Here is a 12004-nt window from a genome sequence, read left to right as displayed (position 1 = left end):
AAACAAACATTCTGCAAAAATAGAGACAAATAGGAACATGTGTTGAAAATTATCGTACATTTGTCCAAAAATAGCAGATCTGCAAGCTCTCCCGCTGTGAGCTTGTAGATATTAGCTATTTACAGTATACAGTATGGCTACACGGAGCGAGTGTGGGTGAAGGGAGTGACATTCTGTCCCATCCTCAGTATAGCTCAACCATCTGGTAAATCCACAAATAGGCCTCGGCCTGGACTCTCTCTACTGTCTTCAATATCGGCCCACGTAGGCAAAACTGCAGGCCAGTACAGTAGGTGTGCATGAGGGCCACACATTATATCATTGCACTCGGGCAGAAACCTCTTGAATCCACATTTCAACGGTTGACGTACATTAACGCACTACTTGATCATACTACAGCGTCACACTGTATCAACCCATTTTGACCTGAGATCAGATTCTAAAAATGTCTTCTACATCCTGACAGTTTTCTGAAAAAGCCATGTTTCTATGTCAGTCGTTCTTCGATTTTTCAAAAATAGCAGACCTACAAGTTCGTAGCACGCCACTCGGTGGCACGCTATGAGCTTGTAGATCTGCTATTTTTCAATAGCTAAAGCATAACATGATGCTAACACCAAAAGGGGTTCCCGCCCAAAATGGGTTAAAGCATCAAAGGTAGCAGATCTGCAAGCTCGAGGTTTTGACCACGTCGATCTGCAACTTTTGCTGTTTTTGGAAAAAGTACAACCGTTTTGGACATAATGAGATTTCCACTTTCCACCCGACAGAGACGATAGAGAACCATCCATCCATCCATCTTCAACCGCTTATCCGTAGTCGGGTCGTGGGGGCAACAGCTCCACCAGAGTGCTCCAGACTTCCCTCTCCAGAGCAACATTAGTGACTTCCTCCTGGGGGATTCCGAACCACCTAAGCTGGCTCCTTTCCAGGCGAAGGAGCAGCGGTTCTACTCCGAGTCTCTCTCGTGTGACTGAACTTCTCACCCTATCTCTAAGGGAGATGCCAGCCACCCGTCGAAGAAAACTCCTTTCGGCCGCTTGTATTCGCGACCTTATTCTTTCGGTCACGACCCACACTTGAGAGCTTTGCCTTCTGGCTCAACTCTCTTTTCATCACAACAGTGCGGTACAGCGACTGCAATGCCACTCCGATTGTCCGGCTGATCTCCTTGATAGAGAACCATCAAGCACATTGCAGCCATGACACACTACAGAAACATCACAGTATAAAAGCAATGTTGTGACTCATGTCCGGTGTCGATGGAAAGATGAAGGTACTGGATACTGTAGAACCTTAGCTCAAGTTGAGTCAGATTGCTTTTTAACTACAGGTGCTGTAATACGGCGATGCATTTGTCTATTTATAATATATATGAGGAACGGTGTCTCCTCACCAGCTGGGATCTGGCCAAAATAGGAAGCAAAAGCAGAATTAACTAGAAAAAGTGCCCCTCGGGGCACAGGTCTCCACCAGGGCAGGTCAGGTTGTGGCCTCCTGGTGGTGCTATAATAGGCTAATGTGAAAAGGGTGCCATTTGTTCTTACGCCTTTGATGGCAATTGGATGATTTGAGGCATTTAAATGTGCAAAAATCCACCTGTTTTGGTGGCGCTATAACAGGCCAATGTGAAAAGGGTGGGACATATTCATCAGCCTAGTAGGAAAGTGCATGAAAGATTTCACGTAAATTGCACGCTGCGTTCATGATTTGAGGCTTTTTGATCAAAACAGCTGGCCAATCCTACAAACTTTGAAAGCCAAAGTTAGCCAATTAGGATGGAATATGAAATATCGGACAGATCCCCTATAGAGATTTGGACAAAATCTGGATGAGTAATATCCAAAAATGTGTTTTACAAAAGTCGGCCTCCTGGTGGCGCTATAAAAGGCAGTTGTGAGAAATGCAGGTCAAAGGTTTGTCCTTGGCCTCTAGGGAGTGTGCATGCAACGTAGTTAATAGTTATAGGTAAAAACAGCCCGTTCTGGAAAATTCAGGGCAGAGGTTCATCACATCCAGGGAGTGTCTGTGCAAAGTTTGGCATCAACCGGGTTAACGGTGCTGGAGATTAGCTGTACTGTACGCAGACGGACGGATGGACAAACGGACGGAGTGCAACACATACTCTCCCCATGCCTTCGGCTGGTGGAGACAATAAACTCTTTTCATTTCGGACTGAAAATAATTTAGCTACATTAATTAATTTAGTGTCAAGTCATTCTGCAATGCTGTCGGGCAGAAACCTTGTATGTCCGAAACCGTTATTTTTATCACAAGTTCTTGTTAATACAACTCGTTTTTGGAATATTCATTATTCTGATGATTTCCAGACGAGTGCTAGACGTGCTGAGCCACAATTGAAGTCCCCAGGACCTTTTTTGTGTTATAGCTTTAAGGTAATTTCTGACTACGGTAATAAAGTATTCAGTCAAACAAAACAGCCCTCATTGTTGAGTCACTGCACAAACACATCAGTAAATGAAATCACAAGTCTGATCATCTACATGTTTTATTACAAAACCCTAACACAACATAACCACTGAACCTAAACATACATGTCCAAACGGATCACTGTGTTTAATGGTACCCGTTTCCTTCATTAAAAACAAACGTAACATTAGTCCTGGTGTCCCTATCATTTTTTTCCCCCCCACTTTCTTTTCTTATTATTCTTCCAAAAACAAATGAAAGCATTATGAATAGTTTCATGACAATGAAATGCCATTATCATTGTCTGTGATGTCCTTAAGTATTACAAAAAAGAGAGAAACCATTGCTGGCTCATTTCTGGGTTTTAGGACTCTAAACTTTAAAGCCTCAGTTACGTATACTATAGTTGCTCACTGGTGTTGCATGTGAGCTTGTAGAACTACTATTCACTGAGCACGACACTAAGGTTGGTCAAAAACTAAAAATAAAGGACATGATGAGGTGAGGATGCTTGGGGAGCGGACCTCCACCCCTAGGGGGTCACACTGGGATGCCTGTGAGCCTCTCCTGCCTCAGGGACACCAGTCTGTGGAGCCACAGCTCCTCTGCCTTCTCCTTGTCCATGAACAACTGCAGGGTGGGGGCGTAGAAGAGAAGAGAGGACAGGGTTATAGGAGGATCCAGGAAGACACACAGAACCTTCACTAAAACACCCGGGACAAGGCACCACACGTCCCAGACTCTGCTCCAAAACTATGGAATTAACGTCCCATTGGAATCAGAACTGCTGACTCACTCCCAATGTTCCCAATCTATTCAGACTCTAACCTATACGCCTATGCAAAGTCTAAACTTATGTAACTTAGATAGTATTTTATGTAGACATTGTACAGACATTGGTAAATGGTGCATTTATATAGCGCCTTTATCCAAGGCGCTTTACATAGATTGTGCATTACATTCACCCATTCACACATACATTCATACACCGATTGTGGCGGAAGCCATGCAAGGTACCAACCAGCACATCGGGAGCAATTTGGGGTTCAGTGTCTTGCCCAAGGACACTTCGACATGTAGACAGGAGGAGCCGGGATTCGAACCGCCGACCCATGGATCATTGGACGACCTGCTCTACCTCTTGAGCCACAGTCGCCCACACATTCTACTGTTAGTCGGATGTTAGATCCTTAGCTTGCTTATGATCCTTGATGACTATTTCTATGTATTTGATGTATTACCATGTGTCGTTCTCGCTTACATGTCGCTTTGGATTAAAAGCGCTGCTAAATGTCTAAATAGTAAATTGTGATACAGGCATTTTTAAGTCAAATCTTTGCCGTTGGGCAGAAACCTCTTATCTCCTAATTTGAACTTTTTTGTGTTTTTCATAATCACACTACAGCGTCACACTAGAGCAAAGTAGCAGATCCACAAGCTCGAAGCTCTACGCAAAGCGACACGTTTTAAGCTTGTAGATCTGCTACTTTTGCTATTTTGGCATTTTAATCCTGAAAAGTGCTTTCCACCCGACAGAGACAAAATCTAAAGACCCACCTTTTGTCACTCAGGAACACTGAGTACAGTAAATGCCTTGGGGATCATGTGACCAATACAAGCTCACACAACTCAGCCAATCTACAATCTCACAACATGCCACAACATGTTTTAAGCTTGTACAACACTGTATAGAGCCCTGGTGGCCCACGGTCAACAAAGTACAGTATATATGGGTTATGGTTACAAAAACAGAGTCACATTAAGGCAATAAAACAATAGCAAAGAACATGAAAACGACAGCAAATCAGGCAGAACAGTGAGTACATGAATAAGAACACAGGGCGGTGTTAAAAGCTCAACTGAAAGCAAGAGTGAAGAGGTGGGTTTAAAGAGATGCTTAAAAGATGTCTACAGATGGTGCCTGTCTAAGCTGTAGCGGGCAACAGAAGAACCACGTCTGTTGCCCGCAACAGAAGAACCACAACCTCGGAGTTACTACAGGGGGCACCACCAAAGCTCCCCGTGTCCGCCCCTCATGCACCCCCTCTGGGCTACTACACCTACAGTAATGTCCCCTCAGTCTCCCCAGGCCAGATGAAGGGGGTTGAAGCACGTCGCGTCCTTTATTTATTTACCGTTAGTGTGATATTTGCATCGATATTGGAAAAGAGATATGCAGAGGTCGCAGAGGAGATACAATACGCCAGGAAGGATGGAATGAAGAGGGGGAAGGCTCTTATATGCAGAACTATGGAGATTGAATTTGATTCAAGGCAGACATTGACCGTCTCAAAAATAAGAATGCGCTGGAATTCAATCCAAATTTGAACTGGACCTCATTTTGATATCATGGCTAACCATAGCGATTGGCTGTGATCAAAATCTAATCAACTGCTTAGATTGCTGATTTTAGAATGTCATGAACTCGGGGCAAGAAAATCATCACAACATCATCCACACCATTATTTTTAAAAACACTTTACATCCTTGTATTAGTTGTGATTTCATTATGTTTTTTGAATCAATATTATTTGTAATCTGGTTTTTTTCAAATGTTGAAAAAACAAAAGTTCCTGGAAAAGATTTATGAATTTATTTATGATTCTGCCCTGTGCTCTGGGCATAACTAACGTAACACTACGTGAGTGTTATTGTACTTCTCTCCATGATATCATGTTTACATAAAGCATACATCATTCAGCACCTATGAATATTGTCTCGACTCCTATTGCCTCATCGATTATTGATTGATCCAGAATTCCACGACACTGTGAACGGCTACGCTAATGGCTAGTCATAATAATACAGTCTAGTCCAGTGGTTCCCACACTTTTTAGCTCCACACCCAAAAGTGAAATTATACATTTGCCCGGGACCAAAACTAAGACTAACTTAAAGGAGCATTCAGTGATTTGGGTGATTTGGAAAATCACCCAGTCCGCCCCGGTAACAAAATGTGCACATGCACGCACTACAGTGGGGAGAAGTGCAACAGGCCAACAGCATGTGCACCATGGCCCGCCCCCACTCGATCATGATTGGAGGAAGGCCCCTCTCATCCTGATTGGATGAAGGCTTTGCCACCCGCCACCAAAACTGAAACTAGGGTTTTTTGACCCCAGGGGCTCACTGGGGACAGGGAGTAACTCCTTATATGGTCAGCACACTCTATAGTAGGGAGGTTTATAAAAAAGAAAAGAAAAAATAAGTGATATTTGAATGAAGTGAAATCACTGAATATACCTTTAAGCTCACAAGCTCTTTATGCCATGTTGTGAGCTTGTAGATCAGCCATTTTCACTACTTCTTAAACATATGTTTTATAATTCATGGAATTTCATAGATTTTGCTATTATTTATTCATGAAACCCATCAAACATTATTTTAATCCATGACAAATGTTTTGAAACAACCAGAAAATAAAGGGACCCATACAAATGTGTCCACCACCCACAAATGTGTCCCGACCCAGTCTCTGGTTCGTCTATATGGGACATTTCATGTGTGAGGGCACCGCACTTGTAAGAGTTACACACTTCCCAGCAGTGAGCTGGCATGGCGGCAGAAAGTGGCACGGGGCCGTTAGTTCAGCGTGGCCCCGTGACCGTCAGACGACCTGACCTCCACATGGACTTTGGAGTCACACCGCGATGATGTCATACATACTAGCGTGGAAGTGGGCTGTGGAATGTCGAGTCCCGATAACGTCGCCTCAGAGGAGAGGAGAGCGACGAGGAACCCAGCATACATGGCTCACTATACTCCTTCACAGAACCATAGCTCTGCAGGCCCAAAGCCTTTATATTTTTAGTCACTCTTGAGTGTCGTGAACCGAAAATAGACGACGCACCAGCTCCAAACGCGTCCCCGCCGTTATGTGTTGTGAGCTTGTACATCGGCTATTTCCGGCGAGCGGAATTGCCGCGCAACCGAGTGTAAACCAGGCGTTAACGCTATTACTGGACTATAACGTTATAGCGGCCTGGCTATTGCATTATGGGTGGTTTGTGATGGCAGTCAGAGAGAGCAAGGCAGATGGAGGCCTCCCTGTCTGACAAATGAAAGCATCTGGTTATTAGGAGCTGGAGGAGTCGTAAGACATCCAAAGTACAGCGGACGGAGCGACGAATGACAAGACACCAAACATTTCCATATTCTGTGTGTGTGTGTGTGTGTGTGTGTGTGTGTGTGTGTGTGTGTGTGTGTACACACGTTCACGCGGGGGCGATTCCTTCGACACGGCGTGCACGTGTACCACACGCCGCTACGTCCATGTAATGAGTGTGTGTCTGATAGTGTCTATAGAATAGTGCGGATTCCGGGCCGTGTCTGTCGATCCTTCAACCGCTAAAGCGTCCGGGGTCGTTATCGCGGTCGGGCGGCGGCGGGCGTGTTATCTGTGTGTTAGATTCAACACTCACGCAAACCCTCTCTGTCTGTCTGTCGGCGCCCGCCTCTGGTAGTGTGGTGCTAATGAGGCTCTGTGTGTGTGTGTGTGTGTGTGTGTGTGTGTGTGTGTGTGCGTGTGTGTGCGTGTGTTCGTGCACACGCGTGTGTGTGTGTTTGTGCTCGTTGGGGGGCTGGGGGAGATGACAGTATATGGGATGGGGTAATGCGACTCATCTGTCCTGATTGGGACCGAGGCAGGGGGCCGGGCCCCGCCTGGGGCATATTACTGCCATACATCAGCCTGTCGAAGGTTGTGTGTGTGTGTGTGTGTGTGTGTGTGTGTGTGTGTGTGTGTGTGTGTGTGTGTGTGTGTGCGTGCGTGCACAGGGTGGAGGGGGCGGTTGATCTGCATACGTCAGGCCCTAACCGAGTTTTCCCTCCGGAGACAGATGAGCGGGAAGCCCCAGGGAGCGATATTAGAGTTTAGTTTTAGTTTCCGCTGTTGCTTCCTTCAGTGAAGGGCGGGTTGTTTCCAGGGTTGAAGATGCATTGTTGTACGATACTATGGGGCTCTGTCATACTGCGGGCCAGTGCTGCACTCCAATTGACGCTCATAATTATATATCTTCTATTGATAGTTCATACATTATGCTCGGTCAGTGCAAGTGCAGATGGCCAGGTCATACTTTTAAGTGTTGTATTTTAGATTGTTTCCATGCAATTCTATAATTATCGTATTACTCTACCTATACTGTATCAGTGTTTCATGTCTATGTTGTGCCGTGTTATATTATATTTTTGAGCACATTGAAAACATTTGAACACACATCTTCTCTTCTGGGGGTCCCTGCCCTGTCAGTTTCTAGAAATGATTTACGGTACGTGCAATCCCTTTGTTGTTGTTGAGTTGTGAGTTATAACCGCAAATTGAGGAGTCGTCCCATCCATGAATAATCAATCCCTAGGCACAAAACATTTTCAGATGGGGGTCCGTAACCAAATATATATCAATTTGGGGGTGGCGCCGTGGCGGGGGGGAGACATAAGAGTTTGAGAACCGGCCTGGGCCATGGCTCAGTGGTCCAGGCACCTTGGCTGGTAATCCAGTCTGGCAGTGTGCCGCGGGTTCGACTCCCGATCCCGACAGCCTTTACTGCATGTCTTCCCCCCATCTCTCTCCCCATTTCCAGCCTACTGTCTGTCCCTCCATAAAATAAAGGCGAAAGCCACAAAAAAATACATTATAAAAAAATAACCCATCAAAGTGCAGGGTCGTCAAAGTTCTTTCAGCCCATGGACCCCTTATATTAGCTGAGAGAGAGAGAAGAAGCAGGGACCCCACCACTACATAAAATTGGTATAAAATTGTGTTGCAGATTAAACTTTTTTCATAGATTTCATAGTAGTTGGATTCACAACGTTTTAAACCCAAAATATTTAGTTAACTTGACCGTTAACTCTGTACTGCCGTCTGCTCTTTTAGCCTCTCCACCAAATCTCAGAAAATAGCCGTTGTACATGAAGCTCACATAGATCTGCTATTTTTGAAGGATTCGCCGGACCCCCTGTAGTAACTCTGAGGACCCCATGTACAGTATAGTGGATTGCTGGCAGCAATACATCACAAGTACATTAAGTGCTGAACTTAACCCATTTTGACCTGAGATCAGATTCTAAAAATGTCTTCTACATCCCGACAGTTTTCTGAAAAAGCTACGTTTCTATGTCAGTCGTTCTTCGATTAAAAAAAAAATAGCAGACCTACAAGCTCGTAGCGCGCCACTCGGTGGCGCGCTATGAGCTTGTAGATCTGCTATTTTTCAATAGCTAAAGCATAACATAATGCTAACCCGACCAAAAATGGGTTAAGTACAATTTTGAGGTACTTTACTTGAGTATATCCAATTTCCAGTACTTTTACTGACATTTAGCAGACGCTCTTAATCCAGAGCTTCTACTCCACAACATCTCTCAGGAAAACATTGTACTTTCATTCCACTACATTTATATGAGAACTTAAAAGTAACTAGCTACTAGTTACTTTGTAGATTTGTATTTTATTTTTTACATATTTTATATACAGTATGTACTTTCTACTTTTGGTACTTTAAGTACATTTTGATACCAATACTTTTGCACTTTTAGACGTTTACTTGTAACAAAGTATTTCTAGATTGCAGTATTGATACTTTTATTGAATTAAGTAAAACATGTGAGTATTTGTTCCACCAGTGATTGCTGGTTGTGTTTGATGTGTGTATATGTCAGTAGGACGAGGGCCTTACGCTGGGGTGGGCCAGGGTGTCAATATCGTTGTAGCGTATGGACGTAGGAAGAGAGGCCACCACCTCTGGCTCCGTCGTCTCTGGCTCCTGCTTCACGTCCACCGGCTCCACCTAAACACACACGCGCACACGCACACGCACACACACACACACACACACACACAGTACACACAAAATGAAATGAGACGCAAGGGTTATAGTAGTCAATTTCCTCCCTAATAAAGCTTTTCATGGAATACTTCTAATTTTGCTGTGTCATGTCAAGGCATTTTAATTGGTTCTCAAACTGACCGGTTGGAGGGTCCCCAAATGATTTTGGGGAGACCCCAGATTAACTTACAACTACATTAAAACATTTCTAATACCTCTAAAATGGAAAATAAAATAAAACAAATCAACTAAAAATAAGACCATTACTATGTCAAAAGTAACCAACAAACATTGGCCAAATATTAGGCCTACCTATAAGAAAGAGGAAAAGATGATTACAAAAACAGTCAAATTGATACAGTAATTATCTGTAGAACAGTGTGAAACCAAATGATGTTGACCCTGATGAAGACCTCAGGCCCAACGTCTTGGTCTAACAACATGATGTTGACCCTGATGAAGACCCCAGGCCCAACGCCTTGGTCGCTTTTTAACCCTTGTTTTTTAACCCATTCTGAACGGGAACCCCTTTTGGTGTTTTAAGCATTATGTTATACTTTAGCTATTGGAAAAATAGCAGATCTACAAGGTACCGAGTGCCGCGCTACGAGCTTATAGATCTGCTACTTTTTTTTAATCGTAAATATGTGGCGCAAATCTTTGAAAATATATTCTTTCACAGCGAACGTTTTTAACTCAAATCTTTGATTCTGTAGGGTACCTGGAACAACATATTTTCAGATGGGGGTCCGCGGCCAAATACAGATCATTCTGGGGGTCCTTGACATGGAAAAGGTTGAGCACCACTGCCATAGAAACATAGGGTTTTCTGAAAACAGACATTTTGTATAATCTAGTGTCAGGTCTAAATTAAGGGGAGGTCACGGTATGTAAGGTTGGGCAACCCTTGATGTAGGAGCACAAGAATGATATATATATATATATATATAGGAGTGTGATAAATGATACATGCAATGTGACATTCTGCCAGCAGATGGCAGTCAGTGCATGTTTATCTGTGACAAACAAGAGCTCCAAAGTATGCAATGGCTGAGGGAAGGAGGACTCCTCTCGTCTCATCCATGTTAATACTTGTACCTAGTGTGAATCACTAGACCCCGCTGTGTGTACAGTACGTGCATGTGTATGCTATATGTGTGTGTGTGTGTGTGCGTTGCTTACGTGCGTGCGTGCGTGCGTGCATGCGTGCGAGAGAGAGGGGCAGAGAAGAGTGGCTTTGCTCAACTTGATTTATACTTCTATTCTCCACTCTGATGAAGGTACATGTTCGATATATCATGCAGCCTTACTGTAATAATCTATTTTTGATTATGACATTAAAATCGATTTTTGGAGACTCCCGCGATTCATCGGAAAATCGATTACCAAGCTAGTCTAGGTGCTCTGATAGAAGCTTTGCGAATAATACGTAGATTACAATAATTAAATTATATATACATGTTTAAAACATGCAAACCCTCTCCTCTCCTGAAAACTGCCCAGGAACTGATGTCGTTTTTTTTATATAGAATAGGCTACTTACAGTTGGTCACAGTGAGTTTTGACCATGAGCTGCTGATAATGTGGTTTTGGGTAGTGTGGAGGCACTGGTACAACCTCCCAAACCATAACCATATTTATAACCCCATGTTTTGGGGGTTTGACCCCCCCCAGCCCTCCGTCCCCTGGGGGACCCCCCTAGCGTTCAGTTGGAGTTGCGCTACCGGACTGAGTACTGACTGACTGAGTACTGACTGAGTACTGACTGAGTACTGACTGACTGAGTACTGACTGACTACTGACTGACTGACTGAGTACTGACTGAGTACTGACTGAGTACTGACTGACTGAGTACTGACTGACTACTGACTGACTGACTGAGTACTGACTGAGTACTGACTGACTGAGTACTGACTGACTACTGACTGACTGACTGAGTACTGACTGACTGACTGAGTACTGACTGACTGACTGAGTACTGACTGACTGACTGACTGACTGACTGCACTGACTGCACTGACTGACTGACTGACTGACTGACTGACTGACTGACTGACTGACTGACTGACTGACTGACTGCACTGACTGCACTGACTGACTGACTGACTGACTGACTGACTGACTGAGTACTGACTGAGTAACATAACATACGACGAATTAGACCGTTCCTCACCCAGGAATCATCCCAGCTCCTAATCCAGACAACAGTCCTGGCAAAACTTGACTATTGTAACTCTCTCCTTACTGGCTTACCGGCATGTGCACTGAAGCCTCTCCAACTGATCCAAAATGCCGCAGCTCGCTTGGTCTTCAACCAGCCAAAATTCTCACATGTCTCCCCCCTGCTCCGCTCCCTGCACTGGCTCCCGGTCGCTGCCCGCACAGAATACAAAACTCTGATGTTGGCATTTAAAGCAACCAAAGGTATGGCTCCCCCATATCTTGCCAGCATGATTGAACCCTACAAACCCTCCCGCGCACTCAGATCAGCCAACGCAGGGAAGCTGGAAGTACCCTCACTAAAAACGCCGGGACAACGCTCCACACGTCCCAAACTCTTCTCCCTTCTGGCCCCAAAACTGTGGAATGCACTTCCCGTTGCAATCAGAACTGCAGCATCACTCCCGATCTTCCGCCGTAGTCTGAAAACCCACCTTTTCAGACTCCATCATGGCCCATAGCACTTACCCTACCCCCCTTAGACAGCACTTCTTAGACTTATATAGCATTTGAAACAGACTTATAGCATG

The 12004-nt window shown here is 44.5% G+C and overlaps 1 protein-coding gene across 2 annotated transcripts in view; it reads right to left on the bottom strand.

Annotated features, from left to right (window-relative positions):
- Positions 1–2493: 2493 nt before the first annotated feature.
- rsrc1 (arginine/serine-rich coiled-coil 1) overlaps positions 2494–12004 on the bottom strand; it is a 215671-nt gene continuing 206160 nt past the window's right edge. For both annotated transcript variants that reach the window (XM_079514853.1, XM_079514852.1), the window contains exons 9-10: positions 9105–9215; positions 2494–3060 (exon numbers count right to left, since the gene is read on the bottom strand). In XM_079514853.1, the coding sequence (XP_079370979.1) occupies positions 2971–3060; positions 9105–9215 (201 nt within the window). In that variant the 3' untranslated portion in view covers positions 2494–2970. The remainder of the gene's footprint in view (positions 3061–9104; positions 9216–12004) is intronic.

This window comes from Electrona antarctica (genome assembly GCF_951216825.1).
Source record: "Electrona antarctica genome assembly, chromosome: 11".
Taxonomy (NCBI): domain Eukaryota; kingdom Metazoa; phylum Chordata; class Actinopteri; order Myctophiformes; family Myctophidae; genus Electrona; species Electrona antarctica.
Note: the sequence above shows the minus strand (reverse complement) of the source record. Positions and strands in the feature narration are given on the sequence as shown.